A 22,557-nucleotide genomic window follows, 5' to 3' on the forward strand; every position below is an offset into this window, starting at 1 on the left:
CTGTCGCCTCCCCCGCCCCACCGCGCTGGTTCCCCCCCCGCCTCGCCTCGTGGCCGACGGCAAGGTGCTCGAGGCGCAGCGGCAGTGGGAGATGCCGCGCCGGCTGCTCGTCGTGTGGAGGGACGCCGGCGTCGGCGGCGCGGACGTGCAGGCGTGCATGGACGAGGGGGACGCGGCTGTCGGGAGGGCCAAGAGCCCGGCGGCGGATAGGGGGGGCTCCAAGGACGACAGCTCATGACACTGGTGTAATGCAGACCTGGCGGGCTGGTCCGCCTTCTTCATTTTGGATCTTCCCTATACTTCTGTGATTTTCCACGTGAGCATCTTGATGGTACAGGTCACAGCAAAAGCCTTCGGTTGCTGGCTGCTACCCATCGAGGCTGGCAGCCCGTGTCCTTGGCTACGAGAGAAAATCGCGAATCACCAAGACTTTCGTCGTCACGGGTTATTCTGGTTATTCAGGTACTGCCTTTTCAGTTCCCGTTGCCCCCGCTGTCCATTGAGTCACGTTTGGGCGCAGGACGAAGCTGCAGACATGTTTGGGCATTGCAGTCTTCAGCTGGCACCTCTTCTATATAGTGGCATCTCGCAGGTACGTCGCGTGGCGAACTTTTGATGTCTCTGCTGAGGAGATGCTCTTTGTGTGCCTAGTTTCAGGCGCATAGCTCCTACCCTGCCTAGGTACGTAGCTATAATACTTCTTGACCAATTTCGAATCTCATTTGCCATCGGCATCTTTCTTCAGCCTCTTGCAAAGCGTCCCAAGCGTCCCAAGCTTTCCTCGCCATGACCCAGCCATGACCCAGCCATGAAACACAGTTCGGGCAGCAAGGCACCTTCAAGTGGCCCTTTTCCCCGAAGAAATCCGTTCGCCCATCCTGGAGGACTTTGTCCATCAACGATCCCTGGCTGGGCAGTATTCCCCTGTCTGTAGAGAGTAGAGAGTGGCAGCTCGGCATTGCGAAAAGCATCCTTGGTCGGAGCGCTCTGCGAGTGTCGTGCCTGAACGACCTCTCGCAACATGGTCCTCAAGCAACATGGTCCGCCGAGGCGCTCCACTCGCCATATATTGCTCGATGTCCGACTGCCACGGTATTCATGTCGCTCTTGCCAGAGGGCAGACAGACGTCTTATGATCGGTCTCGACATCGGCGTCACGATCGAGAAGTGTACTCGGCTTTCGCCAGCTGGAAGTCACAACAGCTCGGACATGGGGTAGAGCGTGCACTCGCCTGGCCATTTGCTACACTGGCCCAAGAATCTCTCCTTCTCTCCGTCGATAGTGACACGGACAAGGATTCTCCAGACGAGAATAGCCCAAACTGGCATGACCCGCCACATGGCTGGGAGAAAGGCCAACAGCCCCCACCAGGAGCCTATCTATATACGGCCGCATCAAAGGCTTGACCTGGCTGACGTATGATCGTTCATTCCTGCTCTGGTCATCGGGGCAACATCATACGGAGGAACACAAGGAGATGGGTTTTCCCGTTCGAGCTCCGAAAGCTAATACAACCCCTCTGTTACCTAGAACGCTTCGTCTTCGAATCCAAGAGCCTAGTCGAAGCGCCCCGAGAACGAGCAGCGATCGGTGGAAGTACCCTCCTGCCGCTCCTTCGACATTCCTGCTTACCATTCCATCGTGTAGATCTGGAAAGCCGTCTTCGAAAGAACATTCCCCACACAAACAGGACACGGCCAATTCTTCACAATTTCGACAATGCGGTGACCTCGGCACTTGGAGCCGATAGGGTCCATATAAAGGGCTACAACGTGCTGTCCGTGTTCGACTCGGCAATTCACCTCGTCGCTCAAGCCTCAGCCTCGAAACCCTCACCAACTCCTGCCTGATCAACGCCGAAGACTTCTTCCGAGCCTGCACAGCGGTCTCGACGTGGCCAAGCCTTGAGAGGTTAGCGCTCACGTCCCCCAGCTATAGCCTCCGCGGAGCCGCCGAAGCATGTCCGATATGCTGCACAGGGCTGGGAACTGCTTTGCAGATGGCGAAGCTGCGGCTTCTCATCCTGTGGATGGCGACAGAAGACGACGCTAGCGCCTCTATCTAGCAGCAACTTCACACGCAACCATCACGTGGCGCGGGACTCGGGCCCTCGGGCTCGAGTCTTCGGTGGTGGAGATTTGGCGGAACGTTGGTTTGCAGTCTGGGCTGTCCTTCGCCACGCCAGAGAGAAGCGCATTGAGGAAGTAATAACATGCCGCGGCGACGGTATCCATCACTTGAGTTGCCCTGCGAAGTGGTTACCCCTGCGTCTCTGCAACAGATGCGGAGGGAGGGGGATACATACCAGTCAGAACCCTACACTGAGGAGCCTTCTCCCCCAATCACCCAATATGATAGACAGTTGCTCCTGAAATCGTACTCGTACAATGAAGGCGGTGAGCACAAGAGCCTGCCGAATGCACAGGCGTAAGAAGCAAATGGTTCATTTTGCATTGTCCTGATGCTGCTGATACCGATGCAGCTCTTCGTCATCTCACCAGTACTCCCCATCTTGGCTTTCACCACCCACCATGTCCCGTAGGCGCCAACAATGCCCCCGAGTGTACAAAGGCGCCGACACTGTAACCAAGCCCATCACTGCACCTCCTCGACCATTCTGCCCGTGCGCAAGCCCGGCGCCCCAAACACCTTGCCGGCCGAGCCGCCGAGCATCTCGTCCGGCACGGCAATACGGCTGCCCTCCTTGGTGCTGACCCACCGCACGAACATGGCATCGGGCTTGTCGTCGCCGGCCTGGTTCTCCTGTGCCTTGCGATTCGTCTTGGGCGCCTGCTTCTTGAGGAGCTTGTTGATGGTTTCCATCTGTCACACGCGCGTCAGCAAGCCCCGTCTTCTCGACGACGTGCCGTCTTCTCGACGACGCGCAAGGGAGCGTCGTACCTTGACTTCCTCGTTGCGCTTCTCGCTGAGGTTGCGACGCCTCCGCGCCATTTCGGACCGGCGCATCGACAGCTCCTCGGCCGTCAGGTGCTTCTTAACCTGCACCTCGTCCGAGAGCTTCATGTACTCCTGCGGCTCGTCCTCGAAGCGGGCGCGCTGGCGTCTCGTCATCTTGTTGACGTCGGGTTCCTTCGATTCGCTGCCGTCGTCGTCGCTGTCCATGTCCTCGGCTGCGGCGAGGGTCACGTCCATCGTCTCATCGGGCCTCGCCTTCGGCGTCTTCCTCCTCCTCCTCCTCTTCCTCCTCGCCCTCGGCATCCTCCTCCTCGCCCTCGGCGTCCTCCTCCTCGTCTTCCTCGTCGTCGTCCTCGTCGCCGACGTCGCCGACGACGTTGATGCTCATGTCGACCTCTGCGTCGCTTTCCAGATCACTGAGCTCGTCGTCATCGTCCTCCTCGTCCTCCTCCTCGACGACACGGGCCGCGGCTGGTCGGCGCACCGTGACCTTGTTCGCTTTGGGCGTCTGAATCTTAATCGTCGTGGGGTGAGCAGGCGTGGCGTCCATGTCGACATCGCCATCAGCGTCGCCATCGGCGTCCTCCTCATCCTCCTCGTCTTCGTCACCGTCGGCGTCGACCTCCATATCGTCATCGTCGCCCAGATCAGCCATCTCCTCGTCGTCGTCCTCCTCCTCCTCCTCCTCGTCACTGTCCGACTCGACGACGTAGCTCTTCTTGGCGCCGCGGTTCCTCTTGCCCGCGATGATCTCGCCACCAACGAAGCTCTCGCGGGCGTGGAGCGAGCCGGCGCCCGCGTTGCGACTCCTGCCGGACGTGGCCTCGCGCAGCTTGTTGGCGGGGACCTTGACCGTCAGGGTGAGCGACTCGTGCCCGGGCGAGGAGGGCGGGTCTCTGGTGACGCCCGAGGTGCGACCGCTCGAGGCGCCGTCCGGTCGCCGTGATCGGGTCGACATGGTGGGTGTCCGTTCGCTGTCGGCTCAGTCAGTGATGGCCTCACGAGCCTTCTTGGCTGCTGATCGACGCGGTCGAGATGTCATGTTTGTTGCTGTCCAGCGCGCAGCTTTGCGCGCTGTGAGTGATGTTTGCGAGGAATCTCGTCACAAGGTCTCGACTTGTGTGGGCGGGGGGTTGCGCAGGAACGTTGACGAGACGTCGTCGCGGGGAGGGGGAGGGGGAGGGGGGGAGGGGGGCCAAGGTTGCAGTTCCTTTGAGGTGAGCGTGTGATGGAAGTCTAGGGGAAGAATGATGGTGGGGTTGTACAGGAGTTGGGAGTTCAGCCTTGGGATAAGCTTCCGAGACGTTTGATAGGATGAGGTAATAAGGGCAGACCGTACCGTGGCAACAGACAAGGGGTGAGCGGGAGTGATGATGTGAGGTGTTGGGGTAGGCACGGGGAGGGGTGCAGAAGGCAGAGGGCAGAGGGCAGAGGGCAGAAGGGGTTTGCCGTCTTTGTGGATGGCCGGGGATGTAAAGTCCAATGCCGGCAGGGAGAGAGGCATAGAGAGAGAGGCCGCTCAGGCACCAGGCACAGCGTCCGAGATGGAGGCTAGATCCCGTCCTTCTCGATCCGCCAGGAGCGTCAACCACATGAGGCAAGCATGGGGGATCCGGACCAGAACCTCATCAACTTTACGCCATCTCCTCCTGACCGCGATTCCTTGGCACAGTCACTTCCCAGTCCGCCAGCAGACAGCGCGTCTTCGCGTCTTCGCGTCTTCGCGTCTTCGCGTCTTCGCGTCTTCGCGTCTTCGCGTCTTCGCGTCTTCGCGTCTTCGCGTCTCACTCGTCGCAAGGAGCCAAAGACGTGCGTGTGATTGCGACATGGTGTTTTGGGGGTAGAGTTTCGCCATGGTGGTGAGGATTTGAGGTGACACGGCGGCAAGGGGGGAAGGCGAGGGCAAGCAGCGCAGGAGGACATTGACAGGAATACACAAGGTTCTGTTCTGTTCTTTTCTGTTTGACATACCTCTAGGGACCTCTAGGGGGTGTGATTCACGACAACTGCCAACGCAACTCGTCGATTGCTCCCGTGAGGTGCGACGCGGCAATGGCAAGGCGCAGGACAGGACAGGACAGGGCAGGACAGGACAGCGGTGGCGTGGCTGGCTGGTCAAGGCGAATTGCAAGGTGCAAGGTGCAAGGTGCAAGGTGCAAGGTGCAAGGTGCAAGGCCCAGCGTTTGTTGGCGTTGGCGCAGTCGATTGGACTGGACTGGACTGGACTGGATCTGGATCGTCCTTTGCCGTCCCGACCAATGTACTGTACCTCGCTGGGGCTCTGCGTGTCTTCTCCTTTCGGTGTCGCCACGAGTGCTGACTCGTAGTCTCTGGCATCGATTTAGCATAGGATGACCTGGGATGCCGCCGAATGCAGCGGGCCGCCGCGGGCTCACACTCACTCTTTGCTTCGGGGTTTTCTTGGGCGATTGGGGAGATCACCACCTCACTTTGTGTAGAGTGGTTTTCCTTTCCTTGCGCGTCTGGTCTTGGATATTTCGAGTATCGATGCCCAGCTATGTATCCAAGTCAATGATGAAGCGACGCAGAAGTGAATTCTCTTTGACGATGGAAAGGCTAAATGCTCAAGCCGAAGAGGTTGACATCAGGGTCAATCGATGATGAAGTGCTCGCGCTGGACATTCTGGACATTCTGGAGCTGTTTGACCTCCCTTGAACGGTGACAAGACAGGCTCCGTTCTTGTGCACGTGCTGCTCTCCCTACCGTTTACCATCTTCACTTAACATCAGTTTAAAACGGAAGCTCCCCTTTGAGACCCCGTTTCCCCAGCATTTGCTCGGTTCCAGCCGAGGCATGTGGTCGCCTTTGCCGACAGCTTCAAGCAGCACCATCTTCTCCAATCTCAAGCTGGCACCTTCTTGAATCTCCAAGAGTCTCTTGCACCTAGAATCTCCAAGAGTCTCTTGCACCTAGAACACTCACCACTTCGCCAAAAGTCAAGCATGGGTGGCTCCGACGAGTACAAGAGCTCGGGCATCCCGTCCTGGCAGAAGCGCGACCAATCCGAACAACCATCATCAGAATCATCATCCGCTGCCCAAGGCCCCTCCTCAAACTCCTCCCCCATCGAGGTCGCACGACGCTTCCTCCAAGATGACGAGATCAAAGACGCCTCGCGCGAACGAAAGCTCGAGTTCCTCAAGACCAAAGGACTCGACGAGGCCGATATTGAAAAGCTCCTAGGCCCAGCCGACACCCCAACCACGATCGCGACACCAGCGCAAGACGAACAACCTACACAATCCGCCGAAACACCAGCACCACCAGCACCACCAGCACCACCAACACCACAAGCCTCGGCGGCGCCACAGAGCAGCATCGCCCCAGACTTCCACGACGAAAGCCCCCCCGTCATCACCTACCCCGAGTTCCTCACCAAGCCCACGCGGCCGCCACCCCTCGTCACCGGCACCGCCCTCCTCAACACGCTCTACGCCTGCGCCGGCCTGACGACCCTCCTCTACGGCACGTCCCAGTACGTCGTGGCCCCCATGGTCGCGTCCCTGACCGCCGCGCGCGTCGACCTCCACGCCACAACCTCCGACAAGCTCGCAGCCCTCGTGCGCAAGCTCGAGGCCACCGTCTCCGAACTCCCCGCCAAGGCCCCGCCCAAGCCCGACGCCGCCTACGCAGACGACACGGGCAGCGAGGCCGAGGACCCGACCGAGCTCTTCCACCGCGACGTCGGCGTCCAGACGTCGCTGCCCTCGACCCCCGGCGGGCCCCTCGCCGCGACCCCCGCTGCCGCAACGCCTGCTGCCGCCGCTCCCGAGGCCCACGCCCGCCGCCTCGCCGACCTGACGGCCTCGCTGCGCGGCCTCAAGGACGCCTACGTCACGCAGAGCGAGGACCTCGTCGACGTCAAGACGGCCATGGACCTCCTCAAGGACGACCTCGGCCAGCTGACGTTCCCGAGCGCCCAGCAGCAGAGCGACTTTGTCGGCGGCTTCTCGCTGTACGGGTCGTCGGCGGGGCGCAAGGAGCCCGAGGACGAGATCAAGAAGGCCAAGGACAACATCCGCCGCGTCAAGGGCGTCATGCTGAGCACGCGCAATTTCCCCGCCTCGTCGAGGTGAGGTGGTTGGCACGGAGGGGCTGTGTGGAAGATGGAGCAACGAGGCGGTTTTGTAAAATACCTAGGGAGATACCCACGGGTTGTGGCGGTTCTGGATATTCTTTTTTGGCATTGTGTCTCATGAATAAGTATGCGTGCGATCAACAATTTTTATTTACTCTTTAACACTTTTCAAAGCTACCGCCACAAGAACTGGAGCGAATACATCGCATGGCGCAAGGCGAGGCAAGCAACTCTTCTAACACACACTTATCCTCCATTATTGGACATGGTCAAGTCAATACCGGCAACATCAAGAGAAGAATAACTTCCAAGGGTATTCAGCAAGGCCGCCACGTCCAAATCTCGATAATGGAAAGCGACGCCTGGCCCCTGTTCACTCTTCACTACTTGCAAAGTATCATCGAACGCAACAGCAACAGCCCACCCTCACCCATGCCATCCAGGGAAGTCCAGCATAGGCTTGCCTCAGCGCTTCTAGTGACTGGGCGTTGTCTGAGCGGACGCAGAGCTGCTCTCGGCCTCGTAAGTTTCCCTGTGATGTGTCGGCTTGCCGCCAGCAGATGGGATCCCCATACGTGCAAACATGCCCTCCCATGAGTCCACATTGATGTGTTCGTAGTGACGACCTTCTGCTTTCTGCCGTGTGTACCACTCCATCGTCGGCGGAAATCTGTACGGCATGTGTTTGCGTGTTTTGTCTGTCTGTCGGAACTTTGAGACTTCCTGGAATAGCACGTTGCCGCATTTACTTTGTCCAATCCCCCCCTGTAGCCCATTACCACGTGGGGCGTGGAATACCATCTTTTCAGGGGAGTCGTCCTCGACTTTGCCTTGTTGCTCGACGAGGTCTGTAGCCGGTGCTTCATGCTGCATGTTGACTTTGCGCCAGCCTCTAACTGGCAACACATGTTCGGGGGCAGGTAGCCATTGCTTGGCGTCACTCAGCATGATCTCCAGCATCTCCAAGGTTTTATCGAGGACGGTGGTGCGCTCCAGGCGCGGGGGGTCAAAACCGCCGAGCCAGACTCGCTGGAACGCCATGCTAGGGTTCTTTTCCGCCGAATTCTCCTTGACAAAGTCCACCAACGCTTTTTGGGCCGGCAAGAGGCTCCCAACATGCACCGATCGATCGCTCGCAACACGTTGAGGTGCTGCAATGTCCCAGATGAGAAGCTCCGTAGCCCTGAAGGGCTGTTGGTGTGGATTAACAATTCGCCAAATGCCGATCCAGGGGTGTCGTTCAGGCAATCGATCCTTGGCATACGCTGCCGGATCCCATGGCCCTTCTATTGTGTAGAAGAATGCAACGTAGGTGTTGTAACCTCTTGGCTTGGCAAAGGGATTAGTAAAGCTGAACCAATTTCGGTAGGTTTCGAATCTACAGGTCGTGTCACCAAAGTGATCCGCCATCTGGAAACTGTCGTTGAACCATGATACGCAATACGAGTAGAGCTTCATAAACCCTCGAACGTGCGCAAACTGGTAGCTTGAAAGATGTTGGGCGAAATCTTCACCGCCCGCCCTGCCTAGGATCTGAGACCGGGCGCCAGAATCGTCCTGCGCAGGCGGCACCTGAGCAGCGGCTTGAGTCTCCCCGGCTTGGGCTAAGGCGAGTTCAGGATCTCCCGTGGTCCTGGCAGCATAGCGCGGAATCCGTATGTCCCGAGAAGACCGGCTATAATCATTTTCGTGAGATCCTAAAATGTGGAACTTCCGATACGAATCCAGTTTGGTCAGAGACCAGTAACCGAACCAATTCCCTAGACTCTGTTCATCGTTGGCGTCGATGCAATCGTTGACATAGATGAAAGGCTCCTGAACTTCATCCATGAGCTGGCCTTTGGCAGATCCAATCAGGTCGAGAACTATCGACAATGCCTCACGTCTAGCGGCACAATCTTCCTGGGTGATACCTTGCTGCTTTGCCTGTAACTCGAGCGCCTCCAAGCTTGAATGTCTTGGCTGACGCGAGAACAGTGTCTCCCTTTGAGATGTTTTCTCGTGAGCAAGATCTTGCAGGAAGTCAACAATGGACTCGCTAACAACGAGCGTGACATGAAACATAGGCGTGGCTATGCGTTTCGAATACCACGATAGAAGGCTAGTGGCTTGCAACGGCTGGGTCAGAAAGAAGCTTGGTGTGAGGAGGACAGCACTGCCATGGGGCAAAAGTCTTGTCAACCTGATTTGACCAGGCTTTGAAGACTGTTCATCTATTGATGGCATTGGTGGATGAACCTGCATGGCCTCTCCCAATTCCCAGATAGAGTATGCAGCATTTTTCATGTCGTGAAGTAATGAGCCAATACCAGGGAAAAGCCTGATCAAGGGCGTGACAGCTTCGTGTAGAATGATGGTTCCGCTCTGTTTGCGCTCCAAGTCAGCAAATGCGCGCCAATCACCAGCTCTCTGGGTCGAAAAGAGTTGGCAGTCCGGGTTTGCTTCCGTGAGCCAAGCCGCCACACTATTCAGCATCAGGTCCTTGTTTGGGGGAAAGGCAAGAAAAAAATTATGCCGGTGTGGCTCCCTTAATGACCGTACTGGCAGAAGCTCGTCGTAATTGAATCCAAACATGGTCCGCATAATGTTGACTCGGTTGCTGGCCACGGCCTTGAGCAAGACACCGCCAGTCACAATGAGCGGCTGTGCCGCTGGGAAATCCGGTTTGAACACCGTGTACCTCATCATAGCACCGGGTGAAGTCTTGGACTCGGCACCGGGAAAGCAGGCTTTCCAATTCTCGCATTGAGAAGGATATGCGATGGCACAGAAGCTGGTGTTGGAGTAGAGGATGCCGAAGGAACCAGATCGAAGGTAATCAGCAGCGCTTTCCAGATTGGTAGTCTGGTCGTCCGAACGAAGTGTTCCATGTACCAAGACTCCGGCCGAAAGACTTTGTTTACACTGGGATTCAAAGTCTTTAGCTGTAAAGATTCTGTCAAAAACTAACGGGTTCGTGTCGATGAACTGACGAACCCAAGGCTCTTCGGTCCTTGGCACGTCATCAAAAACCACGTCCACCTCTTGGGAGTCAGCAGGACCCAGGATGATTCTTTTTCGGACTGTTTGTGTCCGGTTTCTGCTGAGGGCATCCCTCAAAAGAATCTTTTTGGGTGTTGAATCGGTGGCAAGCGTATTAGACGGGCGTAATGGCAGCCCTCTAGATGGTCCTCCAACGAAGAGTTCTCCATCGTTGGAATCGCTTGCCTCATGTTCGCTCACCGACGACGAGTCCTTGGGGTTGTGGCTGAACCCCGGCTTCAAGTGCTCGCTGCTGGGTGTTTCTCCAGTGAAATGGACAGAACGGGATTTCTTTCGAAGGCGTTCCCCCTGAGGCTTGTCGTTGTCAAACCCTTCGCTGTATGTCAATTTCTTGAGCGATAATTTCGTTACCTCAAGAGAGGACCTCCTCTCCTGGACTGGGGAAGCCTCAACAGGAGTTTTCCCGGACCCGGAGGCATTGGGAGTGTGTGTCTCTGCAACACCGGTACTAATGTTGAAAAGCCCAAGTTGACGGATGTTTCCGGGTGCCTTGTCTGCTATATCCCTTATCTTGAGCTCAGCCTTTCGGGTAGTTTGATAATTGTGAAAGAGCCTGGCCTCTTTTGTAGGGTCGACCATGGCGTCAGTAAACTTAGGCCGCGTCTGTACCTTCTTGCCACTGATAAATACATTGCCGGTTGCGGTGCGGCACGTGGTCTTCTCCCCCGCCGACCTCCTGGCTTTCTTCATATCAGGTTCGGGGTGAGCTGGGTTGGTTTTGTTGGCCGTCCGGCTAGCGGTGGTAAATGGGTTATGTGATGGCATGGAACGCGCGGATGAGGAAGCCTTTCGGGCTGTGCCCTGATATCCAGTGCTTGTCGGAACTGTTGGCTCCCGGCGGGTCGAGGTCTTTTTTGGAGGTGCAGGGCGATCTTGATGCGCTGCCTTTTCGGCAGGAGCTTTGCGTTTGGGCTTCAGATCGCTGTAGGGGCCACCAATATTGGGTTGGGCACGCGGCCTGGGTTGCGGTTCGGACGCGCCTGTCTGCCGTGGCGGCGGGATAACATCGTTGAAATCGTCATCTCCGCCTACCTCAGCGTCACTCGTGTCGTAGTCCTGCTCCTGTTCGTCGTCGTACAGATTCATCGGCATGCCCTGACGTTTGCGCTTCAAGTTGCGCTTCCTGTGACGCTCTAGTTGGGCCGCCTGTTTGGCTTCCTTCATAGCGGCGGCTTCGACTACCCATGCTTCGATATCGAATGGTTCGGCCTCGCCCCGGTCAATCTTGGCTTTCATCTCTGCCCACTCCTGAAGACCGACAGTGGTGATGTTTGTCTCTGGCTCCCAAGTCCATTCATCTTTATCGTATCCAGTCCATTGGATCAGGTACCATGGGTCACCGTCTTCGTTGGGAGCTTCGGAGAGAACTCTCTCAAAGTTCCACTGCGTATCCGAGTCGGGATGGCTGACGATGGTTGAGTTGATGGACTCATTGTCAGAAAGTTCATCGTCGGCCGTTGTAGGTGATGCGGAAGCGGCGTTACTTCCCCTGCCCATCGTCCTGTTTGCAGCTGCAGTCGGCATTTTCGCTGATGGTTATCAGAACCCCGCGAAGTCTTTCCCTGGTTCACCTCAACGAGGAGAAATGAGACAGAAGTCTGGTCGTCAGAACAAATGTAGCTGCCAGGTGACAATACTTCAACTGCAGACGGCCATATCTAGCGTTCATCACTGGTGCGCCTCCTGAAAGGAAGGTGTCAGTTGCGAGCGCAGGGTGGTGATTTGTCCGGGGTGCTGGAGGAGCGATTGTTGATGGAAGTTGGGGCACAGAAAGACCTGAAGGGTGCCGTCTGTGAGGGGTGGAATTGATCGTAAAACGATGGTTTGACTCCAGTGGAGGCCGGAGGCAGGAGCAGCTGGTGACACTCTACGTTGGACAAGCGGTGGCATCTGTCCTGAAAATGCTGCCCCCCTGGTAGCTGTCAGGGACGGAGAAATCTGACGGCAACGTGCGCTTGTTGTCGACGCGAAGATTGGTAAAGCTCACTCAGTTCGGCCTTGCGAATGACTGAGCCCACTCGGAGGGTTTGGACGGGCCCGACAACACGAGAGTCAAAGACAACTGTTGATTGCAGCTACGCTCGTCAAAGCTTCGACTCGGAGAGAAAGGGGGCTTTGGTGGTAGCTGGTAGGACCTTTGTAGGCAAAAAGACGTCTAGAGAGCTTGGTTCTCAGCTCATGGGCAATAATCCTCAGGTTTCGCGCAGACAGGGGTAGAGATGATTGACATGTTACGTTGGTGGGCAGACAGGTAGTTGTGACCAACGACCGGTTAGCCCGCCTCGAAAACGCCAATTGCCGCGTCAGGGCGCGTAAGAGCGCTTATCGTCCCAAGATGCCGCAAGATCACAGACATGTCTAGGATTTGTCAAGGACAAAAGTGTTAAGTACATCAAGTAATGTCGTGCTAACTCACTCTCATGCTTCATCTCTCTTCTCCATGGTAATGGGGTAGCAACCAATGATCAAGACCATCATGTCTACTGTATTGGGCCCGTCTACCAATCATACCAAAAACGCCTTTGTACCATACTTTTGCCTAGGTACCTTGCCTAGAGGTACAGGTACCTAACGTACCTACTGTACGCTACCTTACTTTAGCGAACTGGTGAGTTGCCGCTAAAGAACGACAATCACGTGGCCAAGCAAGGCCGGTCGAGACATTCCGTCTCAGTGAAACACGTCCGAATGGCGAAACTGGCTTCCATTCCCGTCCCTGCCGGAGCCTCTCGGTGGCATGTGCATTGCCCGCATGTTTGTCGGGAGGGAACCTCAAAAAAGAAATGGCGATCACCCAGCAGTGTCTGATGAAGTGGGCGAGTGCCAGACAATGTCGTCGTCGAAGCAGACAATAAAATGCATCCTGCGGATCTCGATTGTTGCCTAATCGGACGCCGCGAGGCAGGAAGACGAGGTTGCTAGGTACCTACTACCTTACCTAGGGAGGCACTACCTCTCTCTACCTTACCTTGGTAGGTAAGGCACCAGGTAGGTATGACCACGACACCGTGCTCCCCAAGCGCCGAGGGATGGGTAGGTGGTAGGTCCCTGGGCAGGTGGTAAGGTAGGGGTCACAGCGCCAGGTGGATGCAATGCAGCCCAAAGGCTCCAGTGTTACTTCCATTCCAACACTTCGCCTGCCCGTCACATGTGTACCGCTCCAGGCCCTGCGTTGCTGGTTTTACAGGCGGTACCTTGAACGTTTTAGCGCACCAGCCCCGCTAGTGGCCAATCACGAGTCTTGTGGGCGCCCCGTCCAAGCACTCTCCTGCGGCGCCTACGTAGGTCCGTTCTCCTGCGCTGCACTCGACCTAGAAACTCACCCGCCCGCCTTTATCTCTCCCGCCTCGAGCCAGTAGAACCACTTGGCTTCGGCCTCCATACCTCGCAATTCAACCCCAACCCTTTTGCCCTGCGCACCCCTTCGCCTTTGCCTGCAATCCATCCATCGACAACCCCTCTCACAACATCGCGCCGCCAGCTTCTATCGCCCAACATGGCCAACGACGAATATGACGTGAGTCGACCCGTCCGAGTCTCCGTAGACCGCCACGGATCCCTGGATGGATCGTCCCCCACCACGCCTCCGCCCCTCCTTGTGTGTCTGTCTGGCTCGTGCTGACTTGAAGCTGTCCACAGTTCCTCTTCAAAGGTGTGCACCCACTTGCCGTGCGATGGCGACGACGGCCGCGACAAAGGCGATTCCGTTCGACGACCCGTCGACGACCAGCCGACGACCGCAACTCGACGGCTTGCTGACCCGTGTCCTTCCTAGTGGTGCTGATTGGTGACTCGGGCGTCGGAAAGTCCAACCTTCTCAGTCGATTCACCCGAAACGAGTTCAACCTCGACTCCAAGTCGACAATCGGTGTCGAGTTTGCCACCCGTTCCATCCAGGTCGACTCCAAGACGATCAAGGCACAGATTTGGGACACCGCCGGCCAAGAGCGCTACCGCGCCATCACGTCGGCCTACTACCGTGGTGCTGTCGGCGCCCTTCTCGTATACGACATCAGCAAGCACCAGACCTACGAGAACGTCACGAGATGGCTCAAGGAGCTGCGCGACCACGCCGATGCCAACATTGTCATCATGCTGGTCGGAAACAAGAGCGATTTGCGTCACCTGCGCGCCGTGCCGACTGAGGAGGCCAAGGCTTTTGCCAGTACGTCGATGCCCTCGTTGCGGTGTAGCCTGCATACGGAGCAGCATTGCGACCCATAATTGGCTAACACCCCCCTGCAGGCGAGAACAACCTCTCTTTCATCGAGACGTCTGCCCTCGATGCCAGCAATGTCGAGCTGGCCTTCCAGAACATCCTGACTGGTACGTCGTGCTGCCACGGTCTTGCGCCGCTGCGCTCCCCTCCCCCTCGATGATCCGCTGTGTGCCCTCCGCTCTCAGCTGCCTGCCTAGCTTTGCGGGGCATGCCCCCTGTGACCACCAACGAAGACTGACCGCCCTGCTTCACAGAGATCTACCGGATCGTATCTAGCAAAGCTCTCGACTCGGGCGACGGCGCGCAGGCTAACATCGCTGCCGGCACAAGCCTGTCGCTCAGCAAGCCCGCAGACGAGAACGCGGACAAGGGTGGCAAGTGCTGTTAAAGAGGCCGTCACATGTTGTTGCTTGCGAGCTTTCTCAAGGTCCTTGGGCTGGCACGGGTTCGTTACGATATCATGGCGTCTCACACATATGTCCCGGAATAGTACGTCACTTGGCTGGGTGAACGGGTGGCCTGCATCGAGGAATGACCAGGAATGCACGAGTCTTCTTTCATGATTTTACTGAGGGGGCGGAGTATAGTCTTGACCTTTCCTTTTGTTGTTATTGTTGTCCTCTTCCTCCCTTTCCCCTCCCCCTCTCGGACCGCGTGGGCTTTTAGGGATCTGATGCTTTCAACGATCGTCCAGGCATGCCTACGTACCTACTTAAATGAAGATGGTTTAATGTGTCAATGTGCGCGTCTTCCGCTGCAGCCTGGACCTGGTTTGTCTTGCATCATGTAGGAACTCCGACCAGGCAAGAGAAGCATAATTAAGGTAAGGTAGGGTAGCATCAGACAGCCTGGCATGAGATGACGACACATCGTGAAGACGCCCTGGACACCCCTGTGGAAGTTAACCATGGTGCCCATGTTCGTATGATGAATCGGGCTGGATGTCACTCATCGCAATTGATCTATCACCGAGGATAAGATGTAGAGCTCCACAGCGCACAAGGTTGTCTGCATCTCGGGGTTTACGACACTGTGCTGAAGGCCCTCGTGACATATCTTTGCTGCGCCAGCCGAGGCGTCATCGACCACACCACAGTCCAGAGCCTCTCAAACTCTCTTCCCCCCCTCAAAGCAATAGCCAGGCACTCTCAAACAAGGGGTTTGGTGTCGAGGACAGGTCTAGTCTGAATTGGGTCTAGCTCGTTCTGTCTGTCAGCCCCACCACATCAGTTGCTCCTTATCGGGCGATAACAGCGGCCCCGTCTAATTTTTTTGGACCGACGAACTTCGCATTGGAGAAAAGCTAAGGCTGGTTTACGGCCGACGACGACAGTAAGATTGAACAAGACACTCCGTCGCCTACGCCCCACGATATCGCCGAACAAAACCACCCCTCAAATCGTTCCTTCAACCAATTGCCCCCGATGGCGTCGGTCTACAAGTCCCTCAACAAGAGCAGCGCCTCCAAGGTCGAGGCGCCCGCCAACGGTGTCCGCAAGAACAAGCAGAGGGTTCTCATCCTGTCAACGCGCGGCGTCACATACAGGTCAGTCTCGGCGCCTCTGGTCCTCTCATGATGGCGGACACCAGGGCCATGGTCGATACTAACACTCTGGCCCCCGACAGGCACCGCCACCTCCTCAACGATCTCGCCAGCCTCATGCCCCACGGCCGCAAGGATGCCAAGTTCGACTCCAAGACGAGGCTCTACGAGCTGAACGAGCTCTGCGAGATGTACAACTGCAACAACATCATCTTCGGCGAGGCGCGCAAGGGCAAGGATCTCTACCTGCACTTTGCCAAGCCCCCCAACGGTCCCACCATCAAGTTCCACGTCCAGAACAGTACGTCCTGCCTCCCACCACCCCCTCGTTCAGTCGCGCGTCGCATCGTTGTCATGAGCGCCCGGCCGAACAAACATGCAGAATCAAAAATTAGCTAACGCATGCATCTTCTTTCGCATCCACAGTGCACACCATGGAGGAGCTCCACTTCACGGGCAACTGCCTCAAGGGCTCCCGCCCGCTGCTCTCCTTTGACGCCGCCTTCGAGTCGGAGCCCCACCTCCAGGTCATCAAGCAAATGTTCACGCAGACCTTTGGCGTGCCCCAGGGCGCGCGCAAGGCGAAGCCCTTCATCGACCACGTCATGGGCTTCAGCATCGTCGACGGCAAGATCTGGATACGCAACTACGAGATCAAGGAGGTCGAGGCCACGGAGGAGAAGGAGGGCGAGGAGCTCGACGAGGCGACAAAGAGCAGCAAGAAGGCCGCCGGCAAGGCGCGCGGGCTCAAAGCCACGGATGTCTCCCTCCTCGAGATCGGCCCCCGGGCTGTCCTGACTCCCATCCTCAGTAGGTCCCCCTTTTTTTTTCTTTTCTGGTTCTGCAGCACTGGCTCTGGGGGTTGTCCTCGCCGCTTTGCCATGCGATGGGACAACCTGCTGAAACCCCCGCTTGCGTGACACGAGACTGGCTAACGCATGACAACAGTTCTGGAAGGATCGTTCGGGGGTCCCGTCATCTACGAGAACAAGCAGTTCGTCAGCCCCAACCAGGTGCGCGCCGAGCTGAGGCAGAAGGCGGCCAAGAGGCACAGCGCGCGGGCGGAACAGACTTCGGAGAGGTTGAACAAGAAGGGCGATCTCGGCCTGCGGACGAACGGCGGGCGGAAGCAGCCGACCGACGCCCTGGACCACAAGATGCTTTTCGCGTAACGGGTGTAGGGTAATGATTATAGAAAGGAAGATACCAAGTGACACACTGGGCGAGGTACGGCTATGGTGATGGTGAGCGTGTAGTCAACGACGAGTGTGAAGCCATGTGGCAGCGATCCTCCTGTCTGAATTATGATTTGCTGCGGTCATCTGCAGGTGCGGCGGTTGCGGTTCGGCAAATGCTCTTCTTTTGCTTATTTGATGCGTGGCACGCAAGGTAGCTTTGACGCAATGGCTCGCAAATCACAATCAGCCAATTTAGTATGGACAGGTTTCCCGGGGGATTCACAGCGACATATCCATTTTTTAATTGACATGCCAGGTTGTAAAGTCATGCTGACAGGCTGCCCATGTGCAAATGAGAACTATCTATCCCTCTTTCTCAACCCTGGCTCCGTCCTCCGGTCACAACTACCAACGGCATCTGCATATCGTTGCGCCCTGAGCATGCCCAGGCATACACGGTGACGCACGTTCAGATGCGCACAGCAGGCAGATGACCACGCTCAGTCAAAGCACGACCATCATCGCCAGGCGGTGACCAGTCGTTGCGGGAACGTCGCATAACACCCGGCGCAGGAATGGAGGCATCGGCACTGCCATCGCCACTGTACTTGGTGTTGACTTGTCGCGGGTCCCCAACGATGCTCCCAAGGTCCTCGAGCTGCTCAATGCCATCCAGCCACCGCCGTTCATTAACCGCAGAGCGAATGGCAGCTTGCAGAGACTCCTGGTCGTGGACAAAGGTCGGATGGCGCAGATTGACATCGTTGACGAGTCTCTTGCGAGGGTAACTGTAGAGGTTGTCGAAGTAGAACATCAGTTCCCCCGGATCGAGCTTGGCATATGTGTCGACGATACGTTCGCAGATGCTGCGCTCGATCATTTGTTCCAGGGGCGTAGAGTCCTCGGTCTGTCGCAATAAATCAGCCGCGCCCTTGATAATTGGGTCAGATGGGCAACTCACCTCGATCATGTTCTGCTCCAGGTTGGGGTAGATGTAGTGGCGGATCATATTCTTGACCGAGACAAAGAGTGCCCTCAGCTCCATAAGATCACTGGTGGAATACATTCGCATTTGGCTGGTCCGAATGTCATGGACAAAAGGTTCCGGCTCGCCGCCTCGGGGCCGTGGGCCATCACCGTGGAAGTATCGCGCATGCAGCCACCAGCGGTAGAGTGCCCGGCGGAGCTTCTCTCTTTCCCGGTCCCGCAGGATTCGACAGCTTTCCGGTTCGGCAAGCCAGTGCAAACGAGGGTACAATTCCTCCCATTTACGCACGACAGAGCAGTACTTGAGCAGAGGTCGCAGGTCCCTTTGCGTGAGCACGGCGGTGCGAGGGGAGGGCAGTACGACTGCGGTGGTGGGCCTGTCGGCTCCAAGAACACTGACGAGTTCTTTCGTAGCTTGGACATTCATCGACATGCCACCACGCGACAGAGTGAGGCCAACGGAGTCGCCGGGGTATCGTCTGTACACGATCCTGCGGGGCTGGAATGTCCCGCCATGGTCATTGAAGTCGTCATCAGAGGCTGTGTAGACCTGCAGGAGCTCATGAAATGGGCTGAAGTCCCGTTGGAGGATCGGCAGCAAGACCTGGGCTTGGTTGCGGTGCAGAAGCCCGTAGAACAATGTGTTGGTCTGCGCCAAGAGGAAGACGCTCTCGACATCGAGATGATGGTAAATGTCGAAAAGAATCTCCACCGGAAGGCCTTCAAGGCCGTCCAAAGTCCCGGACACCTTCGGTGTGGACTTCTTGTCATGAGTGGGGATGGAGGTCCCCACTCGGGAAGAGTATGTTGCAGCCATCTTTCTGTAGGACGCGGAAATCTGGCGAGCAATCGTGATGAGTGTTCTTGGTGCTGGCGGTGAATACTGTAATGTTTTTCAACGCTTCAAAAAGGATCATGCAGGCAGCTGTATGTTTCTATCTGTGCCCAGAGGTTAATCATGGAAAGGCACCAAGATCGTTGTGAGCAAACTCACATTCTTGATCAGGGCTCAGTCTTCTCTATACCACTCTATGCTTCTTCAGGCTTCAGGTGGTTACCCTTGGCTTCAATGGCTCGTCCTCAACAAGGTACTCGAGCAGCAAAGCTTCGTTATCGTCCGATTATCGGACGGCGTCTTGCCGTTTGTGACTTGTAAGCCAGCCGCGAAGACAAGATCTAAAGATCAAAGGAGAGTCGGCGCTCTCAAGGTGTCCCTCGTTGATGTTGTAATCAACAAGGAACGATGGACGTATTGGCCTACTGTTCAATCACCCCAGCACTGGGGCTATCAAAAAGGCTGGCAACGCCGGAGGGTGTCATTTGTTGTTGGGCGCGCTGCTGAGGCGCGGGCACAGAAGGGTTGTGACCTTTCTGGAGAGCCATGGTTGCCTACAGGATGAAGCGACGAAGGGCGTCTCAAAGATGCAAAAGAGGCACAGCAGTTGACTCAGAAGGTGAAGTTGGCTTCAGGGAGACGCGTAGTACGACGCGAGATGAGGTGACTCTCAGCCTCGGGCCCGTGCTTGCTGAGGTAATGATGTCATCGGGTGCGGACTTAGTATTGCCGACTTCTTCTAGGAGTACAATCAGCCATGTCGACCTGTCAAGTAGATTCATCAACCCTCTGCACAGAGTCGTCAGATGTATAGAGTTGAATGAGATATTCACATCGATCTCGTAGCGTCTGGCTCTGTTGATCTTGCCGTATTCCCAATTCAAGGACTTGATTGAACACTCAAGAAAGCGTTTCCTTCCATTATCCTGTCTGTCTCCGAGCCAAAGAACTGGACCATCACTACTAAGCATCTAACACCAAACGCTTACCATGATTGAATCTCATGTCAAAAGCCTACGAGGCAAAAGATCTTCCGATCGGGGAATTGAACCCCGGTCCCCGGCGAACATCAGACGACAGACGTCCTTGAAATGACAAGCCGATATCCTAACCACTAGACTAATCGGAATGAATTGTTGACGAGACCCTTTTTTGGTGCAATACAATATCTCAATGGAGCAGTTGTGGGGAGGGCAAGTTCTTCGATTCCACTTCACGATGGTGGGGCGAGGAGGGCCATTTCGGGGTCGATACGGTGAGCCGAGAATCGACAGACCCCCGATGCGTGCAGTAGAGGATTGAACTCGAATGTGGCGCGGCCAGTACATGTGTTAATGATATTGATATTGAGGGAAGGGAGTGACAATTTGGGGCGATCGGGAATTGGAACCCGCAAGACGACGATGAGGAGTAATCTTCGATCCGCCGTTGAAGAAAGAGCTTGGAGTAGATAGCTGAGTGATTGTCATTCAGGATGGGGACTGTGGGGACAAAAAAGTAGGTAGCCGGTTAACTGGTAGTGTCTAGTTGGTCAACAATTGATGTGCAGCCATCAAGCTGCATGTGCTGTAATGCAGAGGGAAGCTATTTGGTAGGTCAACAGGTGAGGATGGCCCCCGGCGAATTGAGTCACATCGTCGGAAGTCCGGACGCAAGACGGGCATATGCGAGCAAGAAGCTTCGACTCGATGTCACCATCATGCATACTTATTGGGGGGGAAACCCGAATATAAAATGGCAGGTTGGACGCTCGTCGATGAGATTGAGTCAACTCCACCTGCATCACCTAGGGACTCCTGCAATGACGAACAACGCACCAATTGATGTGACCGATCTGTTCGGTGTGAAGGATCTTGTCGCAGTAGTGACTGGTGGGGGAAGTGGTATGGTGCCTCTAGCCATGCCATATCGTATCACCTCTGACGAGAACCGCAGGTATTGGTCTCATGATCGCTCAAGCCTTGGAAGCAAACGGAGCTATCGTTTATATTCTTGGCCGGCGCAAGGAGACGCTCGATAAGGCTGCGAGCACTTCTGTGAGTCTCGTCTCGTCTGCTGTCGCATGCAACAGGCCAAAACCTCTCTTTGCTGATAGGACGTCAAGAGACACGGCAACATCAAGCCAATCCAGGCAGATGTGACCAACAAGAAGGATCTTGAGCGAGCCGTGGAGGAGCTTACAGCAGCTCACGGGTTTGTCAACGTAGTCATCGCCAACTCAGGCATCACAGGCCCCGGGCTCGAGGGACTGCCGGCGAATCCAAGCCTGTCACAGTTCAGAGAGAAACTCTGGAGCACCAGCTCGGACGAGTTCACCAACACGTTCGCTGTGAACAACACGGGCGTTTTCAACACGGTGGCGGCCTTCCTCGAGCTCCTGGATGCTGGCAATAAGCGCGGCCATGTGCAGCAGAGAAGTCAAGTCATCGCAACAGCCAGCGTTGCGTCCTTCAACCGACAGCCTTTGGCAGGATATGCGTATAGCAGCTCCAAGGCCGGGGTGGTGCATCTGATGAAGGTGTTTTCGACAGCATTGGTCCCTTATGATATTCGCTCGAATATCATTGCGCCAGGATGTAAGTGGCGTGGAAGTCCGCGCACAGGTAACGCGCTGATCTAAGAGCAGTCTACCCCAGTGAAATGACCGAGGGCTTGCTCGCAAAGCAAGGCGATAAACCATGGCCTAAGAGTGTGATTCCTGAGGAAAGACCTGACGACATACAGGACATGGCGGGTGCGGTGCTTTTCCTGGTGAGCCGTGCGGGAGGCTACATCAACGGGAACGTCCTCCTTACGGATGGTGGCCGGGTCGCAGTGGTGCCATCGTCGTACTGATATTGGAAACAGTGGAAATGCGGTGTAGGCGGAGACTCTGGTAGGCAGCAAGATATCTAGGGTGCCTTTTCATGTAGCACAGTCACAATCCAATGTCAAACTGACTGATGGAGAGGACCTTGACGGCCGAGAAAGGGGCAGACAGGTGGGCCCAGCTGTCAGGCATAATATCACGTGATATGAGCATATTCATGAGCCAGGCAACGACTCCATAATGTCGAGGTCAATGTGATGCATAGGTACCTGACTAGGTAGGTACCTAAGGTGGTGTGAGAAGAAAGAATGGGATAGGCATTAAGTTGATTTTCCAGAAACCGAGAAACTGGGCATTGAATCTGGAGGAAAAGAACGGATAGTAGAAGTCGGTACAACGCGACGAGACAGTCTGGCAGAGCCGCAGTCGAGCATCTCACACTGTATACTTGCCTTGGCGGCCCCAGGTGGTAGCCGCGCCTGAGCTTCCTGTCCCGGATTGGCCCTCACCTTCACACTCACCTTCACCTCTCCAGTACTACCTGCGGCTCGAGCTCGATGAATGCGCTGCTATAGATTTGTCGCAAATTGTTTCGACGCAGCTTGAGCTTCCCTCTCCCTATCGAAATACTCACATTTTATCAAGGGTTGCGCGTCCATCTGACCCCGGAATGGGATTCACGACAAGTACACCTTAACAATCAAGCTCCTCTGGTCAAAGGAGGCCGCATTGTCTACCAGGTCAGTCACAAGTTACCATTTCTCTCAGTGACGCATCCTCTCGTACCCGAGAGCTCTCTGTTGCATCTGTGCCTTATAATACTCTTTGGTACTTGCATCCATGTCCTATACACACTCGCTCCGCGATCAACGCCTCTGTTGCGCGAGCTTGCGAAGAGACAAGTGTATACACTTTACCAACGTCACA

The 22,557-nt window shown here is 56.1% G+C and overlaps 9 protein-coding genes and 1 non-coding gene across 10 annotated transcripts in view; 5 read left to right on the forward strand and 5 right to left on the reverse strand.

Moving 5' to 3' along the window:
• The window catches only part of VDAG_00881 (uncharacterized protein), a gene marked incomplete at both ends in the record, with an annotated part of 1,202 nt that extends 964 nt beyond the window's left edge, over positions 1-238 (forward strand). Inside the window, one exon of the mRNA XM_009649767.1 lies at positions 65-238. Coding sequence (XP_009648062.1) covers positions 65-238 — 174 coding nt within the window. The remainder of the gene's footprint in view (positions 1-64) is intronic.
• A 2,358-nt stretch (positions 239-2,596) lies between these two features.
• Positions 2,597-3,124, reverse strand: VDAG_00882 (uncharacterized protein; the record flags this gene model as incomplete). Its single annotated transcript, XM_009649768.1, has 2 exons — positions 2,597-2,824; positions 2,903-3,124. The coding sequence occupies 2 exons, from the start codon at positions 3,122-3,124 to the stop codon at positions 2,597-2,599; spliced, it is 450 nt and encodes a 149-aa protein (XP_009648063.1).
• A 34-nt stretch (positions 3,125-3,158) lies between these two features.
• Positions 3,159-3,875, reverse strand: VDAG_00883 (uncharacterized protein; the record flags this gene model as incomplete). The annotated part of the gene is made up of 1 exon (XM_009649769.1): positions 3,159-3,875. The coding sequence occupies one exon, from the start codon at positions 3,873-3,875 to the stop codon at positions 3,159-3,161; it is 717 nt and encodes a 238-aa protein (XP_009648064.1).
• A 2,006-nt stretch (positions 3,876-5,881) lies between these two features.
• VDAG_00884 (uncharacterized protein) lies at positions 5,882-7,015 on the forward strand (the record flags this gene model as incomplete). Its single annotated transcript, XM_009649770.1, has 1 exon — positions 5,882-7,015. The coding sequence occupies one exon, from the start codon at positions 5,882-5,884 to the stop codon at positions 7,013-7,015; it is 1,134 nt and encodes a 377-aa protein (XP_009648065.1).
• A 219-nt stretch (positions 7,016-7,234) lies between these two features.
• VDAG_00885 (uncharacterized protein) lies at positions 7,235-11,583 on the reverse strand (the record flags this gene model as incomplete). The annotated part of the gene is made up of 1 exon (XM_009649771.1): positions 7,235-11,583. One exon carries the CDS (start codon positions 11,581-11,583, stop codon positions 7,492-7,494), a length of 4,092 nt encoding a protein of 1,363 aa, XP_009648066.1. The 3' UTR covers positions 7,235-7,491.
• A 1,930-nt stretch (positions 11,584-13,513) lies between these two features.
• Positions 13,514-14,974, forward strand: VDAG_00886 (GTP-binding protein ypt3). Its single transcript, XM_009649772.1, has 5 exons — positions 13,514-13,576; positions 13,699-13,711; positions 13,835-14,224; positions 14,305-14,385; positions 14,533-14,974. The coding sequence occupies exons 1-5, from the start codon at positions 13,556-13,558 to the stop codon at positions 14,664-14,666; spliced, it is 639 nt and encodes a 212-aa protein (XP_009648067.1). The 5' UTR covers positions 13,514-13,555; the 3' UTR covers positions 14,667-14,974.
• Positions 14,975-15,702: 728 nt separating this feature from the next.
• VDAG_00887 (ribosome biogenesis protein BRX1) lies at positions 15,703-16,993 on the forward strand (the record flags this gene model as incomplete). Its single annotated transcript, XM_009649773.1, has 4 exons — positions 15,703-15,824; positions 15,905-16,122; positions 16,248-16,631; positions 16,770-16,993. The coding sequence occupies 4 exons, from the start codon at positions 15,703-15,705 to the stop codon at positions 16,991-16,993; spliced, it is 948 nt and encodes a 315-aa protein (XP_009648068.1).
• A 475-nt stretch (positions 16,994-17,468) lies between these two features.
• Positions 17,469-18,803, reverse strand: VDAG_00888 (uncharacterized protein; the record flags this gene model as incomplete). Its single annotated transcript, XM_009649774.1, has 2 exons — positions 17,469-17,906; positions 17,961-18,803. The coding sequence occupies 2 exons, from the start codon at positions 18,801-18,803 to the stop codon at positions 17,469-17,471; spliced, it is 1,281 nt and encodes a 426-aa protein (XP_009648069.1).
• A 1,048-nt stretch (positions 18,804-19,851) lies between these two features.
• VDAG_20066 lies at positions 19,852-19,950 on the reverse strand. Its single transcript has one exon. It is a non-coding gene; the product is annotated as a tRNA-Asp (tRNA).
• Positions 19,951-20,622: 672 nt separating this feature from the next.
• VDAG_00889 (short chain dehydrogenase/reductase family) lies at positions 20,623-21,656 on the forward strand (the record flags this gene model as incomplete). The annotated part of the gene is made up of 4 exons (XM_009649775.1): positions 20,623-20,704; positions 20,757-20,857; positions 20,917-21,397; positions 21,448-21,656. The coding sequence occupies 4 exons, from the start codon at positions 20,623-20,625 to the stop codon at positions 21,654-21,656; spliced, it is 873 nt and encodes a 290-aa protein (XP_009648070.1).
• Positions 21,657-22,557: the final 901 nt, after the last annotated feature.

Source organism: Verticillium dahliae, genomic scaffold (assembly GCF_000150675.1).
Source record: "Verticillium dahliae VdLs.17 supercont1.2 genomic scaffold, whole genome shotgun sequence".
Lineage (NCBI taxonomy): Eukaryota > Fungi > Ascomycota > Sordariomycetes > Glomerellales > Plectosphaerellaceae > Verticillium > Verticillium dahliae.

Coding starts and splice junctions, on each gene's coding strand:
- VDAG_00886 (XM_009649772.1), top strand. CDS start 13,556: ATGGCCAACGACGAATATGAC. Junction 14,225..14,304: donor GGAGGCCAAGGCTTTTGCCA/GTACGTCGATGC, acceptor ACCCCCCTGCAG/GCGAGAACAACCTCTCTTTC. Junction 14,386..14,532: donor CTTCCAGAACATCCTGACTG/GTACGTCGTGCT, acceptor CCTGCTTCACAG/AGATCTACCGGATCGTATCT.